The sequence below is a fragment of the Antechinus flavipes genome, chromosome 1 (assembly GCF_016432865.1).
Source record: "Antechinus flavipes isolate AdamAnt ecotype Samford, QLD, Australia chromosome 1, AdamAnt_v2, whole genome shotgun sequence".
Lineage (NCBI taxonomy): Eukaryota > Metazoa > Chordata > Mammalia > Dasyuromorphia > Dasyuridae > Antechinus > Antechinus flavipes.
In genome coordinates, this window is record NC_067398.1 from 612,112,870 (window position 1) to 612,137,815 (window position 24,946).

The 24,946-nt window shown below is 36.0% G+C and overlaps 1 protein-coding gene across 1 annotated transcript in view; it reads right to left on the bottom strand.

Annotated features, from left to right (window-relative positions):
• SNTB1 (syntrophin beta 1) overlaps window positions 1-24,946 on the bottom strand; it is a 321,902-nt gene that overhangs the window by 109,614 nt on the left and 187,342 nt on the right. The window contains exon 3 of the mRNA XM_051971026.1: window positions 18,967-19,174. Within this exon, the coding sequence (XP_051826986.1) occupies window positions 18,967-19,174 (208 nt within the window). The remainder of the gene's footprint in view (window positions 1-18,966; window positions 19,175-24,946) is intronic.

Consider the following 24,946-nt stretch of genomic DNA (forward strand, 5'->3'; position numbering starts at 1 on the left):
CTTCCCAGGTTATTTTTATCTTCTTTCTAAATCCAATTTTTCTCGTGTAGCAAGACAACTATATAAATATGTATACATATATTGTATTTAACATATATTTTAACATATTTAACATGTATGGGACTACCTGCCATCTAGGGGAGGGGCAGAGTCAAGGAGGGGAAAAGTTGGAACAGAAGTTTTTGCAAGGGTCAATGTTGAAAAATTACCCATGCATATATTTTGTCAATAAAAATTAAATTAAATTTAAAAAAATTTTTGCAATGGCCTGAAGCTATTACAGTGCTTTGAAGCTTTGTATTTATCAATAGAAAGGTTGAGTTGAGCTGTTGGATTGGAGAAGAGGTAAAGAAGAATGGGGCTGAATAATAGGGAAGCCAAGAGATAAAATGATTGAAAAGAGACCAGTAGGAGAAAAATTTGTTCTGTGATGTAGAGGGCAACTTGATGGATAGAAATGTGTGAGAGACAAGACTTGATGATTTCAAAGACCCATTCCAAAACTATGATTCTGGAATCAACTTAATTCAATTTTAATACATCAAACCCACTATTTGTAACTGTCTTGGTGATATTGTCCATTTGGGCTTGTAGCGGCACATGTGGAAAGTAGATGCTACCTTAATCATGAATAAAATGGTAGGTTGGGATAGCAAAGACCTTTCCCTAACTTTTCTACACACTTTGAAAAGTTGACCTGTGAAGATGATAAGGTCACCCTGAAAAAAAGTTATGTCCATTGGCCCAAATAACAACTTTTACTTTCTGTACTTTTTTCCTCCTTGGGGTGAGGAGTTACAATGGTAGTAAGGAATCGATACAATCTGTTGCCTTTTGGAAATTCTGCTAAATGGACAGTCATTCTGGAATCTGTCTGGTCCAGGTTCTGTGGAGAATGTTCAAGCTTGCCAGTAGACAGGATTGTAAGTAAAATTAAATAACTACATCACACAAGTTCAGTTATTCAGTTCATATTCATTAAACCAAAGTTTCTTTCTTTGCTTCTTTAATATTTTCTTCCAATTACATTTTTTAAATTACATTTGTTTCTAAAATTTTTGAGTTCTCTTCCTTATCCCACCCACAATGAAGAAACTATTTATGAAGACATACAAAACATTTCCAGAAAAGTCAAGCTGTGGGGAAAACCCCCCATAGATCTTCCACCCTGAATAAAATAAAAACTCTCGAGAAAATTTGAGAGAGAGAGAGAGAATACTTCAGTCTGTATTCAGACACAATTGGTTCCTTGTCTGGGTATGGATAGGATTTTTCATCATAAATCCTTCAGAATAGTCAGAAATGATTGTACTACTGAAAATAACAAAGTCATTGACAACTGGTTATCCCAGAACATTGCCATTACTTTGTATACATTACATTACATTTCACTTTGCTTGAGTTCATGGATGTCTTCCCAGGATTTTTTTTCCTTACTGAGATCATCCTGCTCATCATTTCCCATGGAAGAATAATATTCCATCATAAACACTATAAACAAATATTATTTGACGGGCATCCCCTCAATTTCCAGTTTTTTTAGCCCTGAGAAGAGAGCTACTATGAATACTTTTTGTACACATAGATAATTTTCCTTTATTTCCCTTCAAATTTCTTTTGATATTCATGCCAATTAGAGGTGTTAGAGGTGTAGTTAGGTCAAAGGATATGCATGAATTTATGGCCCTTTGGGCACAGATCATATTTTTGAGCATTTATTAATTGGGGCATAGCTCTTATTTTTGACATAGTTCCCTCATGTTTGAGAAAGGAGGTCTTATCAGAAAAATTTGCTTCAAAATTATTTTTCCAATTACTATTGCTAACTTTCCCCCCATTTATTCTTTCCTCTCACCCTGTCCTTTCTCAAAAGTGTTTTGGTACTGACTACTCCCTCCCACAATGTGTCCTCTCTTTTATCAACCTCCCTGGCTTCCCATATCCCATCTGGAGAACAGATCAAGAAGAGAAAATATAAGAATAATTGGACTGCCAGAAAGTTATGACTACAAAGAAAACCTTTAATAATGCAGGAAATAATCCTAGAAAATTGTCCTGGAGTAATAGAACATAAAGGGAAAGTAGAAATAGAAAAAATCTACTAATCACCACCTCAAAGTGATCCTTTGTGGAAAACATGCAAGAATATTATTAATTTTGAAACTCCCAGATCAAAGAGAAATTTTTGCAAGAAATAAGAAAAAAAAAAACAATTAGAATTGTACAAGACTTATCAGCAGCTGCTATAAAAGGCCACAAGTCTTGGAATCACATCTACAGAAAAGCAAAAGAATTAGGCCTGTGACCAAAAATATCACATCCAGCAAAATTATCTATAATTTTGAATCAGAAAAAATAGATATCACTGAGATTGTAGATTTTCAGGACTTCCTATCAACCAAACCCAAAATAAACAGAAAATTTAACATTTAAGAGCCAATATCAAACAGCAGTTTTAAGGAACTCAACATGGACAAACTGTTTAAACATAGACAGTTTGTTTATGTTTTGTTTTGTTTTTTTAACATGGGATATATACTTTATGTTTAAGATTTACATCAACATAGACTAAGCTCAAAAGAAAGATTGGCAGAGTAAAATTAAAATTGTAATCATGTTATATAAATGAGGTGCAGAGGAAGAACAGACACAGAGGCATTAGAAGGGGGAGGAGGACTCATAATTCTGAGAACTTACTCACATTGGGAATGTGTTCAATAGGTAACACTACACATATACCATGAAGGGTACAGCATCCTCCAAAATCTATAAAGAAATAAGGAAGATGTGATAGATGAATGGGAAAGCAAAGGGAAAGAGAAGAAAACAAGGAAGGGATTCCTGGGTGGGGGGTGATTAAGTAAAAGTAAGCCAAGTTATGGAGCAGAATTTAATGAAAGAATCAGCAGGGATAGCAAAGATGTGTGTATGTGTGTGTATGTATGTATGTATGTATCTACATATATATATATATCTTTTCTTAACTGTAGTTTTCTTGGGGATGGTAAGAAAGATGAAAGGAATATATTCATGTATATACATGTATATGGATATATCTATATATGAATATGTAAATAAATCCTTTCTTAACTATAGCCTGCTTGAGGATGTTGGGTGGGATAAAAAGGGGGAAAAAAGAATAAAATAAAAAAGGTGTGCAGCAGAGAACAAAAGAATAATTTACAAGGAAGTAAAGAAAAGATGGACACTCGTGAATATATTTTCTTCTATTAATATATTTACTTTCTTAAATTGGTATTGTTATAATATATTTTGAATCCTCCTTGATGTTCTGCTGGGCACATGATAATATTCTTTTTTCTTTTGTTTAATATTGATTTTCTATTTTTCTTTTTTCTTATTCTGTTTCTTCAAATAAAATAAATTTGAAAAAATTCAAAAAGTATCATATATCTCAAAAAAAATGAGAAAGTTCTGAGTTATAATTATCAACCTCCCAAATAGGGATGCAAACAGATAACCCTTATTAATTTCCTTATGATATCACTTTCCTGATTATTTCCTTATATTTCCCCAGAGTCCTATATTTGAAAATCAAATTTTCCATTCAGCTCTGGTCTATTCATCACAAATGTTTTAAAATCCTCTATTTCACTGAAGGACCACCTTTTCCTCTGAAGGATTATACTCAGTTTTGCTACATAGGTGATTCTTGGTTGTAATCCTAGCTCCATCGCTCTTCAGATTATCATATTCCAAACTCTCCAATCCTTTATTGTAGAAATGGTTAAATCTTGTGTTATCCTGACTGTGGCTCCATTATAATTGAATTTTTTTTCCTGGATTCTTGCAATATTTTCTCCTTGACCTACGAGTTCTGGAATTTGCTGTAATATTCTTGGGAGTTTTTGGTATCTCTTTCGGGAGGTGATCAGTGGATTTTAAAATTTTCTATTTTACTCTCTGGTTCTAGAACATCAGGACAGTTTTCCTTGATGATTTCTTGAAAGATCATGTCCAGGATCCTTTTTTGATCATGACTTTAAAGTAACCAATAATTTTTAAATTCTCTCCTGGATCTATTTTCCAAGTCAGTTGTTTTACCAATGACATAGTTCACATTTTTTTCTCTTATTCATTTTTTTTTTTTTTTGTTTTGCTTTATTGTATCTTGATTTCTCATAAAGGCATTAATTTCCATTTTCTCAATTCTATTTTTTAAAGAATTATTTTCCTCAGTGAACTTTTGTATCTCCTTTCCCAACTGGCCAGTTTTGCAATTCTTATTTTTCTTGGAGGCTTTGGATATAGGAGTTTTGACTTTGTTATCATCTTCTAAATGTATGTTTTCATCTTTCTTGTTACCATAACTTTCAATGGTCAGAAATATTTTTAGTTGTCTGGTCATTTCCCTAGCCCATTGCTTGGCTTTTAACTCTCTGTTAAAATAGGCTCTGTTTCCAGGATGCACTGTTTCAAGCTTCAGGGGTTTTGTGCAGCTATTTTCAGAGATTCTTTGAGGAACTTGATCACAAGCATTCTTTTCTAATCTGGAATTGCTAGAAGTGACCCTGCCCCATTGTAGCTGTAAAATCTAGTATGTTAAATCAACAGAGTTCTACTTTGCTGATGCTTGGGCTCTGGGACTGGGACCAGGGCTACACAGCCTGCACTGAGACTGCACACAGGACTTCTACCCTGTTGTTATAGATCCATTCCACTGGCCTTCTGAATCTTCTCTGAAGTTGCTGGGGTTGAGAGGTCCAAAAATCTCTAGTACTATGCTAATTCAGAGGTCCCACCATGCTGATGCTGGGGTCCAGCCAAGGTTTAGAACAGGCTAGGGCAGATTGGGGCCAGGCTGGGATGAACAGGATTACGTGTTAGCCTCCTTCCCTGGTTCTCTGAGCTGATAAATCTGGAAGCCACAGTATCGCTGCTAATTCATAAGTCCAGCTGGGGCCAGAGCCGGGACTGGGGCTGGGTCCAGGACTGTGCTGGTGTGACTCCCATCCTGGTATCACAGATCTTTATTGCTGTCCATCTAAATTCTTTTCAGCTGGAAAATGTTCTAGTCCATCTTTGGAGGTGTTCTGACACTAAAATTTGTTTAGAGTCATTATTTAAAAGAATTTGGAGCAGTTTGGCAGAGAGACAAGTTCCTACCTTTACTCTGCCATCTTGGCTCCCTAACTCCACATAGAATCTCTTAACTGAATGTGGGGTTGCAAAATTATGATTTATATTATTAGTAAATGCTTGATCTGTATACTTATTTTACATATTCATATACCTGGGATCATGCAAAAAGGGCTTGTGAATGGAAAAAGTTTAGGAAGCCCTGCCTTAAACTACTGCTTCTTTGTAGTCTGGTACCTTTTATTCTGTACTGCTTATGAAGTTGTTAATGATTCCTCATATTTGGTAGCCTTCCCAAGGTTTTAATGGGTGGCATAGTTTAAAAAGATCACCCAATCACAATGGAAGGAACACTTCTGGCCTGGCCACTTTCTAGACATATAACCTTGGATAAAATACATAACTTTCCTGAGCTTTCACCTCATTATCTATAAAAGGGAGTAATCAATCAGTAAGTCAAGCTGCAAGCATTTGTTTAATGTCTATTACATGCCAAGTCTTGTATGGGGTACTAAGAACACAAAGATAAAAATGGAATAAAATCTTATTATAGATGTCTTGGAAACCGCATAGAGTTGTTGTAAAAAAGGAAGGAAATAATGCTCCCCAAACATAATCTTATTTGATCTTCACAATAACCCTGCGACCTAGGTACAATTAATATCCTTATTTTTCAGCTGGGGAAACTGAAGCAGGAAACAACTAAATAATTTGCCCAGGATCATATAGTTATTAAGTATTGACAGCCACATTTGAACTTATGTTCTGGATTCCCTTAGTCTTAGCCTAATACTCTATCCACTGTGTCACCTTATTTCCTTCTGTACAAAGGTTGGAGGTAGGAAAAAAACAGGAAGGAAAGATCAAAAGGGATAATATGGGGGTATATGTCAAAGTTCTAATTTTTTTTCATTAACAAAAGTCATTCTCAAAACAAAAAGCAGTTGTCAAGAACCAATATACATACATTTTAAATTTTTCTTTTTTTCTCCTAATTCAGGAATTTATCCATTTGCAAATTAGCATTGTAATTAATGAGAATCCAAGAATTACATCATGCCTGCATTTAACTCATATAGAGTGAACTATATGAGAGGGAAGGATAAAAGAAGGAAAAAAAAGAATGGAAATGATAACAATTTAAATAGTTCTAGTGATTCTGCTGACTATTTCATACTCACTAAGCCTTGATCTGGAGAGAATATGAGATAGGAAATGTGAATCTGCTCCCTAGACTTTTGTTAGGTCTCCCTCCCCCATCCTTCCCTGGTGCTCCTCTGGAGCAGCAGGAGAAGGTGAAATTCGGATGGAGAATTCTGGGAGAGAAACAAGGGAGGGATACTAAGCTGGGATTGGCAGGGATTTGTATAACTTCATCTTGGCTCATGCCCACGTTGGCTCCCCAACAAAACGGACCTAGCCCTTGGAGCCATTCCTTATTTAGAAGTCAGGAATCTAATTCCCAACTTTCCTTCTCTCTTCCAGATGATGTTTGCCTTGGAGGTTTACTACAGAGAAGATATTTTTGGCCACAGTTCATTTTTACTTTAAGTACTGATTTAAAGACCTAACTTGTATATAACACTTGAATTCATTGCATCATAATATAATACAAATAATTAACATTTATATGTGTTAATCTGGAGGGTTACATAGATCTTTGAAGAAGTCAAAGAGGCCCAGATAAATTTATCTTGAGTCTTTTGGGCTTCAAGTTTATTTGTCAGATTAAAATAATGCCTGTCCTATTTTTGATGTTTGGTTAGCTTGAATACTTACATATGGGCTCCATTCCTTTTTTTTTTTTTTTTTCTTGAGAGCTAGAAATAAGCCAGATTCTGATATTCCCAAGGGTAATCTTGGGTAGAGCTATGAACCATAAGGAAAAAGCTCTCAAAAATGTGAGTTTCAGTTTAGAATTTCAGTAATAAGCTGCAGAATAAGAGGAGCATTTGAAATATTGGGGGTAGGGCTGGGAAGAGTCAGGAGATTAAACTGGCAATGATATAGTGGAAAGTATAAATGTCTAAAGTTAGTTCATGATCTGCCATTTATAAACTGTGATACTCAACAAACTGCTTGCTCTTAGATTCCTTACTTGTCAAATGAAAGAGTTGAACTAGATAGGTGGGTTCTTGGATAAGCTCCTTTTTGTGCCCAGGACAGCATTCTTTGCTGTGAGAAATCAAAGAATACTGCATGTTTAAGCTGATAATAAGAAAGCTTTCTCTGGAAGTAAGGTCTCCAGAAAACCATAAAATGACTTGGTATTCCTTTCCTCTTTCTTGCTCTCCTCTATTCTTTGCCTTTCTTCTTTGTTTCTTTAGATAACTGTGCAGGTTCTTAAATTGTTTGTTTAAATTACTTTCCTTAGATCAAGCCAGGAAGAGCAGGAAACAAACTACAGTTGGAGTAGGAAAGTATGGAGGGAAAGTGGAAGTCTTGGAATAGAGGAAGGAGTTTTGGGGTACAGCAGTTGAGAATCAAGGGAGCAATTTGTTTAGTGGATAGACCGGAGTTCAAATACAGCTTCAGAATCTGGGCAAATTGTAATTGTAGTTGGTCCATTTTTAAGAAGAACAATTATATCATGGGATGACATCTTGACTTGTGCCTGAATTAGATTTAAGTGAGGCAGATTTGCTTTAATCCACCAAAGAGAAAAATGAAAAACCACTTCAGTATCTTTGCCAAGAAAACCCTATGGACAGTATATGGTTCATGGAATCCTGAAGAGTTAGATATGCCTGAAAAACAATGGAGCAATTGATCTCTAACATCCCTTTCAAATTCAACAGTCTCAAATTCTGCTAGGATAGTATATATTTTGATGATGTCATCACAGCTTCCCTCTTTAAAAAATTTTTTTGTTGTTTTGGTTTTATTTTTTCTTTCTTAAGTCTAAAACTGCTGCTACTTTATAGGAGAAAATGGAAGAGGGGACCAATTTAAGTTAAATTCACATTGGAACATTTATTCTTAAATGCTTGAAACAAAAGACCAAAAGGGAGATAACCAAGCTGTTGCCAGATTTTATTCCTACTTTCTCTGTCTCAGAGGCAATTCACATTGGAGTCTGAGGACTACTTCCTCAGGCAGCACAACAGGCCTATTAACACTTAATTGCATTAACAATCTGTGTTATCTGGAATAACAAACAGTCTTGATTTAGGGATGATGCAAGCCAGGATAGTAATTTAATTTCCTTTCCTTATCAGATAGGAGTTTCCTTAGGTCAGAGATATCTCCTCCAAGGGAAAAAAAAAAGTGGGAAATTCCCACTTAGGGTAGACAGTTTTTACTGCCTGATGGTATGTTTGATATATTTAGAAACTCCAGAAATACCAGTCTATTAATTTTACTGTCAAAACCCAGATTTCCAGTGGGTCTGTTTTACCCAGCCCAATGCTATTTTACTTTTGCCCCTGGGATGCCTCTAGTTTAACTGGCAAGGCATTTAAGAGATAGTCCCTATACTGTTTACCTGGCCTAAGGAAGTAGAAGAAAAATGTCAATGTTGATGGTAAATTGGGTGATGAACTATTTTTTTCAGCATGTATCTAATAATACCACTTCTCTGCTCAAGAACCTTCAATGACTCCCTATTGACTCTATGATAAAATAGTCTCCTTAGTTGCCCATTTAAAGCCCTTTACAATTGGACTTCAGAGTGTATAAGTAAGACTTATTTTACATTAATCCTCTCCAAGCATTTTTTTCTGTTTAGGATTTTCTTGGCAAAGAAATCAGAATGATTTGCCATTTCTTTCTCCAAGCTCATTTTACAGATAAGGAAACTGAGACTTTTACAGGGTCACATAGCTAGTATGTGTCTGAAGCCAGATTTGCCCATGAAGATATGTTTTCCTGACTCCACTCTATCCACTATGCCACCAAACCCATTATTCTATCTACTCATCATATTTTTGCTTGGATTATCCCATTCCCATACCCTGGGGACCCTCCCTATGCCTGTTGTATACTTTTTATGTTCCCTCTTTCATTTCTTAAAATCCTTGCTTCCTTCAAGGAAGACTGTCTAGATTACCGTATTTATTAATAGTCTCTCCTTCCTTAATTTCCTAAATTTCATTATCAGTGTGCAAGCTCATGATTATCTTGATAAAGATAAGGGTAGAAACTGGTTTTTGTGTGATGGTTTTATCCACCGAATAAGTGCTCCTTGTCTATATGTACATATAAAATGTGGGTTGCTTCTCATTTATTTTATTAACTTTTCTTCACAAATATCATATGAGACAAGATGATATGTCCTTTGACACTCCTTGGATTTCTGGTCACAGAAAGCAGAAATGAAATGACCAGCCCACTTAGGGACTGGAAATTTTATCTCTTGAGTAACCAGTTTCTTGGGCATTTTACATACACATGCCAAGCTGGCCTTTAGATGGCACAGTAGATGGAGCACAGACCTGCAGTCAAGAAGACCTGGTCTCAGATATTTATTAACTCTGGGCAAATCACTTAATCTATTTGCCTCAGTTTCCTCATCTGTAAAAATGGGGACAATAATAACACCTACCTCACAGTATTGTGAGAATCAAATGAGATAATAGTTGTAAAGTGACTAGCACAATGCCTGGCCCATAGTAAATGTTATAAAAATGTTTGTGATTATTATTAGTGCTCTAATGATGATTAGTTTTGACTAATCACTTAAACCACTATTTATCTCAGTTTCCTTAATTGTAAAATGGGAATAAGAACAGCAGGGGCATTGTGAGGATCAAATGAGACAATTTTTTAAAAGTACTGACAAATAGTAGGTGCTATTAAAATGCTTATACCCTTCCCCTACCTTTCTTTCACAGTTAAATCAATTAGATTGTAGCAAAAATAATATTTGAGAAACTGATTGCAAACCCAAACTCCAAGGCTTTTGTCACAACTTGATTCTACAGACCTAAATATAGCTTTTTAATTTACTTTTTCTTGCCTCCTCTCCCTAAAATCCTGTATTTATAAAATATATATTTGGGCTTTTAAAAGAATATCAATATTAGAGTGCTTTACTAGATAAACTCTAGATAATAGAGTTTAATAAATAGACACAAAGTAGTACTAGAGCAGTGTGATAAAGTAGAAAGAACACTGGCTCTATTATTAAGAGGACCTGGGTTCATATCCTGTCTTTGATGCTTGTTACCTTTATGATGTTGAGCAAACCGATAAAGCTCTTGAATCTCATTTTCTTCACTGGAAAAATGAGGGATGTTGGGCTAAATGGCTTCTAAAGTATATATCAGCTCTGGGGATATGATCCTAGGAATTAGTATGAAAACTTCAATGAAATAGTGATGCCTACATTTGGTTAAATTGGGGTCAGATGGAAGCCTTAGAGGAACAACATTTTTCCAAGTTTCAATTGTTTGTATCTCACATGCTGATTCTAAAGATTCTAAATCATATATATCACTGCATAGATAGCCTCTCCCCCAGATCTGCTTTTATCCAGTCACAAAATCAAAACCTAATACTTTTAGGACAAAGACAACAGAGCATCAATTGAAGGTAAATTACAGCTGAATTTCTGGGAGATCACATTTTATAGCTAAACAAATACCAAGAGAATTAACTGAGATTTGTGTTGTTACAAGAAATGCCAGAGGAAGTACAGTATGAAGGATTAGCCACCCATTGTAACATTTTGCCAAAAAAAAAAAAAAGACTCATATGACACTATTGTAAGTTTCAGTATTAAATAGTTGTTCCAAAAAAAAAATTCCCATCTGGATTTTTAGCCTTGAGCCTTGCTTTGTGGAAATCTTTTGATGGATTTCAAATAAAAAGACAATAAAATATCTTCTCTTGTCATTGAAGAAAATACTCTTATTATAACAATATGACATATCATTAGTAATTTTCCCATTGTGGGAGAGGACTTCTATGGACAGATTTATAGAAAAACAGGGGGAAAGGTGCATAGGACAGGAATTAGAGGGGTTTGTATATGTTGAAATCTACATCACTGGAGGGAATATCCACTTGGATGAGATTGCCAATACATCAATATATCAAAGTAATAGCTTTCAAACTCATGACACATGATTTTTCTTTCCTTATTTCTTTCTTCTTTTCTTTTCTTTTTGTGGACTGAACATGTGATTTCACTGGTATAGATAATTCCAGGGAAGAGAAAGGCAGGGAAGGAAATTCCCTCCTACAAATACAGGTCCTCACCTACTCTGCAATATATAGATTTAAGAGAATTAAATTGCTCAGGGACAAAAAACCATGTAAGAGTCAAGAAGTGGGACTTATAGACATTCTCCCTGACTTTGGAGGGCTTTTTATCCATTATACAAATCTGCTTCTCCACATATTGCTATCATCATGATAACAATAATTTCCTCAGAAAATACATTTTATTTGCTTTTATTACTGTTAAGCTACAATGCCTGGCAATGAACCTATTAATTATTTTGACAGATAGTACCCAGTTAGAGTACTAGCCATGAACCTTTCTGGGCAGAGGGAGACAAAAGACTCTCACTTTATTCTACCCTATTTATTCTGTAATTTTCTCTCCCTAGTTACAGTTTAGAATTAATTATTACTGCCAGCAACAGAAGAATGGGACTAAACACACTCAAAAGTGGAGGGACAAGAGTATCTGAATTCAGATGTCCAGGATTTGAATGCCAACTCTTCCACTAGGAAGTATCATCTTGGGAGAATAAATTAATCACTCTGATCAGTTTCCTCAACTGAAAAATGAAGAAATTATTTGGCTTAGATGAGGGCTTCTTAATGAGAGATACCTGAATTTGTTTGTTTTTTAAGTCTGATAACAGCATCTGAATAAAATTAGCTTCTTTTACAATCTTCATTATTTTAATTTTAGGTCTTTGAAAACATTATTCTAAGGAATTGATAAACTTCTCCAGATGCTCCAAGGAATATATGGCACATAAAAGTTTAAAAACACTAGATAGATGTTCTCTAAGGTCCTTTTGAACATGAAATCCTATAAATCTTATAAACGATTCCCCTTTTAAGAGGATAGTGATTTTGCTATTGATCATTTTATTTCTATTTCTATTTTTTTTGTCTTTGAATGCCCTTTGCCCAGCACAGGGCCTGGCTCATAGTAGGCACTTAGTACCTGCATGTTGGAATCAATCAAAAGCAAATTTATTATGTGTCATCCACTGTGCTAGAACTCAGAGACAAAAAAACAAAATTCAGCCAGGTTCTAATCTCAAAGGCACACAGATAGCACATACATTTTTTAGATATAGACAAGAGACAGCTAAATGGCACAGTGGATAAAGCATTGGACCTAGAGTCAGAAAAACTCATATTTCTGAGTTCAGCTTTGGTTTCAGATACTTCTTAGCTGTGTGACCCTAAGCAAGTCACTTAACTCTGTTTGCCTCAGTTTCCCCATTTGTAAAATGAGCTGGAGAAGGAACTGGCGAACTACTTCAGTAACTTTGCCAAGAAAACCCCAAATGGGGTCATGAAGAGTTGAGGATGACTGAACATCAACTCCTGGGTTGGCTGAAACAAAGAATTTTAAAAATTAGAGATAGGGGCCCAGGAAACCTTGAATGCTAGGCTAAGTAAACTGGATTATTTTCCCTTGCCTGAATAAATATGTTTTTGTAATGTCTTAGCAACAATTCTGTAAAGAGCAAGAGCAGGACTTGATATAAAACACCAATGTGCAATTTCGTTTTCAATTTCAACATATATTACTAGTCATATCTAGAATAATAGCTATTCTCTCTTCCCAGTGACTGTCACAGATTTCAATTCAAAACAGTTATTCTAATATAAATACCATCATCCTTCTCTTTTTATTTTCTTGGAAACTTACATCATAAAATATCTCAGGTTTGGTTGACCTTGCTGAGTTCATGCCTGAAAAAATGTGGAGGCTACACCAAAATTCTGCCACTTCCAAAGTTCACACTTTAGGATGAAAGGCAACAGATTCTGAGCTAGCTGGAGACAATTTTCTTTACTTTTAAGGTGGATTCCTAAGTCAGCTCAGATCAAAATCAAGAGACAGTTGGGCAAAACTGTGAATAGGGTGTTGGGCCTGGAGTCAGGAAGATCTGAGTTCAAATCTAATTATCCCCCACCCAAATTTTTGATTTCACCAATTTCTCTTACATATTGTCTTCCCCCATTTGAATGTAAGTATTTAAAAAGAGAGATTTTTTTTCTGTGAATTCTACTTCCCAAGTAATATCTTGTGCACAATATCTGGCACATAGTAAACACTTAATAAATGTTTATTGACTAACTGACTTTATCACTTTCCATTCTTCTCTTCTAAATAAAAAAAAATTAAGAAATAAGAGATTTTTAACTTTACATGTGCTTTCTCAATGAGTAGTGGGGGGATTGGGGAGGGAAGAAGAGAAAGAATCTATAACTCAACATCTTAAAAACAAATGTAAAAAAATGCACGCAACTGGAAAAATGAAAAATATGTATAAACAAAAAAGTAAAAGATTTGATACTGTAGAGATTGTGCTTTTTTTTGAGTATTTTATTTAGACAACTAAATTGTTGGACATCCTAGAACATGGGGATAAATAATAATAAAAATAGCTAGCATATTTATAACATTTTATAGTTTGCAAAGTTCTTCATGTATAAATATACGTATATATACATATATAATCCCACGTGAGATCATAATCACTCTGTAAAGTGTTGTTATTATTTCTATTTTATACATGAGGAAACTGAGCCTGAGGGAGGTTAAGTTATTTTTCCTAGAGCTACATGGTTAGTAAGTTTCTGAATCGGGATTTATTCATTGTACTACATAGGCACAAATCCAATACAATGAAATTTAATAGGCAAAAATTCAAAGTCTTATATTTGGCTTAAAAAAAATCTCAAACAACAGTTTCACAATACTTGACAGAAAAATTACCAAATAAAAGGTTATCTGGGAAAAAAAGGATCTGGAGATTTTAATGGAGCAAAAGCTCAGGATGATTCAATAGCAGAATATAGCAATAAAAACAAAAACAAAAACAAAATTCTAACTAGGCTATGTGATCTTAGACTGCAGCAGCAGTCAGAAGCTGTAGGACTTGAGAGGTGATGGTCCTACTGTTTTGGTCAGATCACATATGGAACATTATGCTTATTTCTAGCACCATATTTTAAGGAAGACATTGATAAACTATGGTATATACAGAGAAAGGTAATCAAGAAGATACAGAAACTAAAGATCATGCTAAGAAAGGACTGTTTGAAGTTAACAACATTTAATAGGTACACACTATGTGCCAATATTGAAGGGAGAAATCATTGAGGAGAAGGGATCCACTTTCCTCACCACTACTAGCAATGGCTACAATCCAATAGCCAATAATAAGCAGGTTAGTGTATGAATCCTGGTGATAGCAACATCCTCCTGCTCTTTGGTCCTGCTTCTAGACTATCCCTCAGTCATTGCCATGGAAAGCAACTCCAATGGAGAAGGAACTGGCCACCCCACCAACTGCCAGCCAACTGCTACTCACAGTAGGAGAATCCAGAGACCCTGGAGAAGAAATGGGATGAAGCATATACCAATCAAATCTAACCATAATCATCCCTGCACTGACCACTATCTCCCCAGAGATGCTGATAAAGATAGCCCAGGATGAGCCCAAGAGCCAGAGAATACTTCCAACCCATCTCCCTCAGCCATCATCTTGGGAAGCAACTCTAATGGAGCTGTAGTCTGGCAATTGGCACTACAAGTATTATAGTCAAATCTATTGAAAACTGAGAAAAGAATGCTTTTGTCACCAAAGTCCTCGACATGTCAGAAACTGATATGATTTTTCTCAGTTTAAATGACATAAAAAAAATTACATTGCCATCTGCATGGCTGCTATGCTCTAAGAACCATGGGACCTTTTTTTTTTTTTAATTTTAATTTTTTTTTAATTTATGAGATAAAACCAGCATTTCTATAACAGTATAATAAAAGATGATCACATATGAAACTATAAATCTATTATGTATAATTTGCTACTTCTCTTACATATATAATAAAGTTATTATGTAAATTTATTTTTTCTTTTCTTTCCTTATCCTAGAGATGACTACCATTAGATACAAATAGATACATATCTATATTTACATATAGATATGTTAAATTATTCTATACAGACTTCTAGTTATCAGCTCTTTCTCTAAATACGAAAAGTATCTTTCTTCATATATGCTTTATGGTTAATTCGGGTATTTATGATAGTCAAAATAATTTATTTGCTCAAAGTCATTCTTAAAACAACATTGCTATTACTAATGTTCTCGGTTCTGCTCATTTCACTTTTCATTATTTCATGCAAGTCTTTCCATGTCTTTCAAAAATCACTGTACTCATTTCTTATAGCAGAATAGTATTCCATCACAATCAGACACTACAACTTATTCAACCATTCCCCAATTGATAGGAATCCTTGTAATTTCTATTTTTTTTCCCATGACAAAGAGAGTCAATATAAACATTTTGAAACACATTTAGGTCTAGCTCTATCTGACTTTTAGCTAAAACTTTCCATTTTTATTGTTTCCTGATTAGTTCCTTGAGAGCAGGGACTGTCTTGGCACAGTGCTTTGCATACAGTAAGTACTTAATTAATACTTCATTCATTCACTGAGCATTGTAGACACTCTCATTCCCAAAGGCTCTGCTCAAAAAGGAGTTCATAGTCTAATGATAGAGGAGACAATATGTAAACAACTATGTACAAATAAGATATACTATACAGAATAAAGTGCAGATTATCCCATAGGGAAAAGAGTAAATTTAAGGAGGGTAGCAAAAGGCTTCTTGTGAAAGGTGGGATTTTAGCTGAGTTATGAAGAAGCCAGAGAAGGAGGAGTTGAGCAAGGAAAGAGTTCCAGGCATGGGAGACTTCTAAGGAAAATGCTCAGAGTTGAGGGATGGAGAGTCTGTCTTACTGGAGATTTGGCAAGGAGATCAGATTCACTGGAATGCAGTGTATATGGCCTTACACTTGAGGTGTAAGGCTTTCTACTAGGGTGCAAGATGCCTGAAAATGTAGCAAGGGAGTAAGTTATGATGTTCTTTATTTTTTTTCCTCAATAGTATTTTTTTTCCAATCACATGTAAAGATAGTTTGCAACATTCATTTTTGTAAGATTTTGAGTTCTAAATTTTTTTCTTCTCTTCTTCCTTTCCCTCCCCCAAACAGCTAGCAATTTGATATAGGTTATATATGTACAATCTTTAAACATCTTTCTGTATTAAACATGTTGTGAAAGAAAAATCAGAACTGGGAAAACCATGAGAATGAAAAAGCTAACAAACAAATTTAAAAAAGTGAAAATGGTATGCTTTAATCTGCTTTCAGTCTCCACTTCAGTCTGAGTGCAGATGGCATTTTTTAACCCAAGTGTTTTGAAATTGTCTTGGATCACTGTATTGCTGAGAAGAGCTAAGTCTATTATAGTTGATCATCACATAATCTTGCTGTTACTGTGTACAATGTTCCCCTGGTTCGGCTCACCTAAGATGTGCTTTAAATGCCAAATAGGATTTTATATTTGATCCTGGAGGGATTTTATTGAATAGGGAAGTAGCGCAGTCAGATGTATGCTATGGGAAAATTCTATGTCAGATGGGTAAAGCATGAAGGGAAAGGAGAAAGACTTGAGGCAGGAGGATCAGCCAATAGGAATAGTAAATATGAAATAGATTGGGGAGAGCACATAACAATTAATAATAGAAAAGACAAGTTCTCCAGTGAAACTCACAATTAAGCAGGAGAAAGGAAATATTCCACGAGGTGGGAATATGCCATTGCCTGGCAGACTAAAGAGGAATTTAGCACTCTAAAAGACTTAGTTAGCTATATAAGGAGGAAAAACACCAGGAAGCATGGGGAAGGGATGTAGTAAGGAGAAAGATACTATGATATACAAGGGAGGGGAGGGGAAGAAAGATACCATGAGGTAGAATGCCATGGCAGGCTAACTATGGCTTGGACCACGGACAAATTTATAGGGGAAATTTACTCTCCAGGGTTTGACATAACTTGGTTTTGTTAGATACAGTAAGGTGGGGTTATCCATGACTTCCACAGCAGGATGGGATTGTAAGGTTGAAGTGATCTCCATCAGTGCCCTTCCCTGCTTGCCTCAGGGAGAAATCTTATCAGTAGTTCAAGCTTTCTCTGCCAACCCCACGTAGGGACCCAGGATCATCAATGAGAAATCTAAAAAGGGAGGCTTGGCAGTCACTTAGTGGGTAGATTGTAGAGAGGATTCCTGTTCAGGGACTAGTTACACAAGGTGACAATTCAGGTCCTTTCTTAGCCTAAGACTTTATAATCCAATTATAAATATTAAAACGGTGTTCTCATACAGATCATTTAAGAAATGAGAAAAGCCTAAGATGGTGAAGTTATAATAATTTCTTTTGATTATGATTGTTCCACAAACAACCCACTCCAATGCCTTTCCATTTTTTTGAACTCAATGGGAGATTGGGGAGAAGCCAGTCCATTCTGTTCTCATTGAACATGAACTTGGGAACTAAGTACAAAGTAAGAGCCAGGAGGAACAAAGAACAATGGAGGAAAACACATTTCACAGATCATTGTTTTGTAGTGTCATTTTCAAGTGTGGTCAGGCAGGTCCTTCCCAAATGACACAATTAAGTGTCTCTCAGACCTAACATGCTGTAATTGTGATGCTGACTATTCCCTTGTAGAGCCTATTACAGTGTGAGTGACAGCAAGGTCAGGCTGCCCTAAAAAGCCAAGTGTTCTTTTGAAAACAAAATCAGGTCCAGAAAACAGTTACCAGACTAAAGAACAATTCTGAAGCTTCAAACTTTTGAACTGGGGCAGGATTAGCTCCCATCAAACTGGCTGCAAAGGACATTTAATTGCTGGTACAGCAAGGAATTTGAGGGATCAAAGTGCTTGTATTAATATAAAATTGGGAGAGAGGAGAAGAGTCTTGGATTTAGAAGCAAAGGATCTGAGTTCAAATTTTAATTCATGCTATTTGCATGACCCTGGATAGGACCCTTTGCTGAAGAGTCTTTCTGACAGTTCTGAAAGATTTATGATGAAAAAAAAAAATGCTATCTACTTCCAGAGAGAAAACTGATGGACTTTGAGTATAAATTGAAGTATAATTTACTCACTTTATTTTTTTGCTCTCCCCCTCTCCTGCATATGGCTAATATAGCACTCTATTTTACATGATTTCACATGTATGATGGATATCATATTGCTTGGCTTTTCAGTAGGTTGGGGAGGAGCTGAAAAGAGAGAGATTTGAAATTCTATTTTTTTACATTAAAAATAAATAATTTTTAAAGTAAAAAAAATTAAAATTAAAGCTAAGACACTTTACCTCTCTTGGCTTTGATTTCCTCATTTAGGAAATTAGAAGATTGAACTAGATGGTATTTAAGGTTCCTTGGACCTTTAACTCTATGATTCCATGTCTCTCAACTGATAGGTCTAGAAATAATAATATTATAGATTGGCAGTATGTTTGGTGGATACGTTGAGGTTTGTTTTTGTTTTGTTATATTCCTAGAACATTGAACAAAGTATGGTACAAAGTGGTAAATAAACCCTTGTTGAAATTAATTAAATTGAAATACACTTCCCTTTCAGTTCTAGATTTATGATCCCATGAATCTCACCCTGCCAAATCTGAAAATGACGATGATGATGATAGTGGACATTGTGTGTTTTTTTTTGATAATAATGAAATTATTTCATGGGTAATTGAGAGTTTGCTATATGGATAGACTTCAGAAGCTGCAAAAAGTGAAGAGGGATTTGGGGACATGAACACCCCAGGAGATAGAACATAACAAAATAGCTTCCATACCTTCTCTGCAAGCCAGCCTAGATGTCTGATCTCTCGGCTCCCAGGAATTCCACTTTTCCCCAGCTGCTCTTTGACCTCTGCGATGACCTTTGTAAGCAGATCGCTAGCATTGGCATGGATGGCATTGAACCATGCCTGGGCTGTGGCTGAATCTTTGCTCCGCAGGATGACAGTGTGCTTAGCGTCAGGTGAATGGATTTCAAGATGTCTGGAGAAGTGAAGGGGAAACCATTAGGACCTTTCTAGGCAGCTCCAAGCCCCCAGAAACCTCAGGACTTCCTACCTTGACCATAGAAGGTTAAACTGATTCTCTTTTCCTATGTTATCAGCTATTCAGTCTCCTTATCTTAATGATTCCAACTTTACTTAGACATCTTTCTTTCTTTCTCTCTTCCTTCCTTCTCTCTCTTCCTTCCTTCCTTCCTTCCTTCCTTCCTTCCTTCCTTCCTTCCTTCCTTCCTTCCTTCCTTCCTTCCTTCCTTCCTTCCTTCCTTCCTTCCTTCCTTCCTTCCTTCCTTCCTTCCTTCCTTCCTTCCTTCCTTCCTTTCTTTTACAGTTCTATGACTAAAAAAGCCTGGTTTCCACACTTCATTTCAGTTCATAGTACCTGTTACATAGGGAACACTATACTATGAAGTGATGAAACAAATATCTACATTAAAACAACAAAATTCTGTTGAATTGCCTGGCTTTCTCATGCTTTATAAACCGATAACAGGACACTAATCTTGTCCTACATTCTTGTTCAAAATAAAGGTTTCTGATTTAATGCTGAGAGCAGCACAGTTGCTGAGAAGAAGTAACAGACCAAACTACATGACTACAAACTCAACCTCACAACTCAGTCAGTGATAACCAATGGAAAGCTATCTGCCCATCTTTGGAACTCTAGCTATGAGGTCCATGGAACTTTATCCAACTTTTGAACATGTGCCAAGTGCGGCTGAGATGTGCTGGTAGAGTTAGGAAAGGGCTAAAGGTAGAAAGAATATGCAGGGGTGGTGCTCTATTTGAATTCGTAGTAAAATTCCTTTTGAGATCTCAAAATTCTATGAAGAAAGGGTGAGATTTAGGGGGTAGAAGAGATGGCAATCCAGCAAAGGAATGGGTTCTTTGGCAGGTACTTCTCAGTGTGTGCAAACACTCAGTACATTCATTCTTTTATTCAACTAATATTGATCAAGCTTGTACTCAATGTTAACAATAATAGTAGCTGACATTTATATAGTACTTGAAGGTTTACAAAGCACTTTATATACACTAACTCATTTGATTCCTCCAACAACCTTGTGAGGGTACCATGATGCATGACCTTTTCCATCAAGGAACTAAAAAATATAGTAATTGCATGTTTGGGGGTGGGGTTAGTTCAAGTTTCAAGAGTGCAGGTTGGAAGAAGGGGAAGCATTTAGCCTCACCCCTTTCGGTAGGTAGATCCAAGTGAAATCATTGAACTTTCGAGCTGGATGATACCTATGCAGTGTAGTCCAATTTTCCTCCAAATAGGGAAGAATCACTTCTACAGCAACAGGGACAGGTAGTTATCTGATCTCTTTGGGGGATTTGATTCAGGAATGCAGTTTGCAATTCTGCCAAGAAAATTCCTCTTTGCAAGGGTTTAGTTTTATTTTTTATTTTGTTTTTTAATTTCTTCACTCAAGCTGTAAAATTTATATCTAAGATAAAATAGATTAAGTTGTAGAAGCAACTATAGGTGAGTGTGGAGGAGAAGAATTAAATAATAATACTAATAATTAGCATTTATATTTCAGACAACTTGAGGTTACAAATCTGTTTTCTAATTTGATCCTCCTAACAACCCCAGGAGGAAAATGTTATCATGATCCCCATTTTGCAAATGAAGAAACTGAGGCTGAGATTAAATGACTTTTTCAGGGATATACAGTGAAGTGCTATTTGAACTCAAATTTTCCTAACTTTAACTTCAGGGCTGTCTTCACACTACCACCTGGTTGCTGTAAGTGTTTCTTGAGCATTTAATTGCAATATGCCCGTCATACTGAAAGCTGATAGTAAAGGGCTAAATTTAATGGTCCCTGAAGTCAGTTAGTTTTTGATTAAGATAAATAAGACTAGCTTGCATGACATAGCAAACAGCATAATGCTCTATAAAGATGTACTGTAGGATTCAAAGGCAGCTAGACAGGATGGTGGCTAGAGCAATGAATCTGGAGTCAAGAAGACTCCTCTTCTTGAGTTCAAATCCAGCTTCAGATACTTACCAGCTGTGTTATTCTGTGCTAAGTCACTTAACTCTGCTTTCTTCAGTTTCCTCAGCTATAAAATAAGCTGGAGTGATGGCAAACCACTCTAGTATATTTACCAAGAAAACCCCAAATAGGATCACAAAGAGTTGGACACAACTGAAAAATGACTAAAAAGTAAGATTTGAAGGATTGTTCCTTGAGAACTAGGATAATCAAAGTTTGAATCTCAAAGATAACTTTGGCCTGAAAAGGAATAAGAATGACTTCATGGAAGAGGTAATCTTAGAGATGGATCCTGAAGATATCAAAAGACAAAAGGAGGGGCTGGAGTGCACAGTACAGGAGAAAAAGAAGGCTTTGGGCAAAGAAACAGAAGATGACAAAGTGAAAAATGTATAGGGAGGATGTTAAGAAAGTGGTTGATTTTTCTTTAGGCAATTTGAGGCAGATTCAAAGCACATTAGCTACTAGGGAATGATATAACCAAAGGTCCAAAGTAGCCTTAGTGAAATCCAAAAACAAGAAGCAATTGGGTAGGTATATATAGAGAAAATTCAGGAGGTCAGGAAGCTCACAGAGAAGATTTCTTTGAGGTCTGAGAAGTTGAAAAGTGGAAAGACACCAGTCCTGAACGAAATGTTTATTAATAATAAGGCAAAAGACATTATTGTGCTATTCTAAATCTAGATGAAAATGACTATGGGACACTAGTATAGTACGCACAAACCAAGAAGTAGCAGCTGATGAGGTCCTGAACGCTAGTTTGGACAGAGAGAAACTAAAGAATTGATCCCTGAGGCAAGTAGGAAGAAGGCATGGATAGAGAGCAGTTTAGCTTCATAATCCCAACCTCTGGGGAAGTTGTCCAATCTGAAACACCAAGTTATGTCAAACTCTTGAGACTCATCCTCTCCAGCAGTCTCATCTTGCCATGTCCTGTCAGGAATCCCAGTCATGTCCCTGAGGTTAAATTTTCCCTATAAAATCTACTTATGGGACATCCCATTGCTGCTGCCTTCCTTTGGGTCGGTCTGTCACAGCACTCTGCCTCGTGGTGTCTTTCCTCTTACCTTTTCCCCATGCCACATGGTATCTCCCCTAACTCCCCTAAGTTTCTGAACCCCACTTCTCCTTTTTACAACTAACTAACTAACTCTTTCAAGGTGCTAAGTCTCTTTCAGGACTCAGCCTGCCAGCTAAGGGCATGCCCCAAACTCGGGGTGCTCTCTTTCTCCTGGATAATTGTGAGCTCCACTGAGGAACTTGTTTTTGTACGCGCTCCCACTCAATTTCATATTTACCAATTCCAGGATCTAATGTATCCCTTCATTTAGTATATAATCTTTTCCCCTAAAAACAAAACAAAACAAAACAAAAAACAAACTACTTTTTGTCAAAGAGAATGGCTATTGTGAACTCTTCACATGACTGAACCCCAACTTTTAGTGCCTGCCATCATCTGGTGTCTACATCATCAGTAGCCATATTAGAATAGATCTTAAATATTTGAGGAAATCTTTTGTTCCAGTATTTCTGTTTGTTGTTTTAAATAACAAGGGCACCATTGGAATAAAATCTGGGAAAGAGACGTGGGGAAGGTGACAGCACTGCAGTAAAGAGGGGCAGAAACAAATGGTGAAGGGGGAAAAAGCTATGAAGAGGCTATGAAAAGATTTGTGGACAAAAAAGAAAGGCATGATATGTTGCAAGAGATGGAAGAGAAAGGAATCTTTACTCTCTCCTATTAGAATCTACTTCTTTCATGTCAGAGATTATCTTGTCTATGATTCTATCTTCAGTTGTGGAGATCCTTGAAAATAGCTGACATTTATCTAGTGCTGTATGTATTACAAAGCATTTTATGGTCTTGGCTGATCTTCACAACAACCTAGTGAGGTCGATACTACAGATATTACTTCGATTTTGTAGGTAAGGAAATGGAAGCAAGCAGAAGTTAAGCATTATATGTCTAAAATAAGATCTGAACTGAGGTCTTTCTGCCACCAAGTCCAAGCCACTCTATTTCTTGTTTCACTTAGTTTCCTCTAATGATAATAAACATAAAGCAAAAATTAAAGTGTCAAATAGTTCATTGATATCAGATTACTTGCTATCTAGGGGGAGAGGGAGGTAAATGTTGAAAACTATCTTTACATGTATTTGGAAAATAAAATAATATTGAAAATTTTTTTAAAAAAATAAACAAAGATTTATTGGGAAAAAAAATTTAAATGCTGGCTCTTCTTTCTCCATACACCGAAGTCTTGACCCTCAAGTCCCTAACTTGCATTCTCCTTTGAGTCTTTCTTTTTCTTTTCTCTTGGGTCTTTTTTTCTGTTCTGCCAAGAACAGTTCATTTTCCCTGATGAGCTAGATACCAAAGAGGCTATTCTCTAGTCCTTTTGTTTTCTCATTTAGCATGAAGAGCCCTTTATTCTTAATGTACGAATTTTTGTTAGTTGCCTGTGGCAGAAGCATAAACATGGAACAATCTCTGCAGGTTGCTAGCACAGTTCCCTTGTTCTCCATACTAGCTGAAATTGGAAGATTCATCATTATTGAAGGATCTCCCAGCTATTCCTAATGCTAATTAGCTGATTTTTGTTATGTATCTTGTGACAATTCAGTATCATTTTCCAAGAAAGAGCACTGCAAATTCTTGATCATTTTACCAGATATTTTGCAACTGAAAGGGATAATTTGAGATAATTTAATTTAATACTTTCTTTCTACAGAAAGAAAGGTCCAAAGAGTAAGCTAGGTTCATAGACTTGTATCTGCAAGGGAACTCAAGATACCATAGAGTCTAGTCTTCTCACTTTATAAATAAAGATCCTGAGGCCCAGAGGTAAGTGAGATGGCTTGCCCAAGGTCATATAGATGAAATGGCGGAGCCAATCTTTGATCCCCAGTTCAGTGATTCCAAAGCCAGTTCTCCTTCCACTATTCTAAAGTAGTTTCTTCATGGTAACACATTTCTTCAAAGTGGTTTTTGCATGGTAACACAATTAATGGCAAAGCTGCGATTTGAACTTTTTCTTAGTCCCAATATTGAATTCCTTCTTTCTTTCTTTTTTGGCAAGGCAATTTGGGTTAAGTGACTTGCCCAGGGTTACAAAGCTAAGAAGTGATAGGTAGCTGAGACCCGATTTGAACTCAGGTCCTCCTGACTCCAAGGCCAGTACTTTATTCACTGTGCCATCCAACTATCCTCAAGAGTCTTTCTACTAGACAATGCTATCTCCCCCTATTAAATGTGTCTTGAATAAATGAAAAGAAAGGGAAAAAAGTACTTAGTCTCTGAGCCTCTAAAGCCTATGAGATTGCTCATGACAGAATATAAGAAATAGATGTTCTCTGAAGAAAGACATGTTTAAGTTAAAGAAAGGGCAAGCTTCTAGACCATTAAGGTTTGTTAATGAGATGAAGAATGGTGTACTATACAGAGGACTGGTTTTAGAATCAGAAAGACCTGTAGTTAAGTTCCTCTTCTGATACAAATTAGCCATAAAATTCTAGAGTAGTCACGATATTTTAATGCAGCAGCCAGGTTTCAAAAGAGGTAATAATTTGCACTTGAGGAGGGATTTTCTACCCAGAGAATTCCCTTTGTCTTTGAAATCACATGTTCTAAATGAAGTTTCTTAAATAGCAAAAAAGATAACTGCTTATCCAAATGTTGAATTTGATAGACAAATTTTCTTTATGAAGAGAATAACTGAAATCCCAATGCTTATGGACATGAGTCTTTC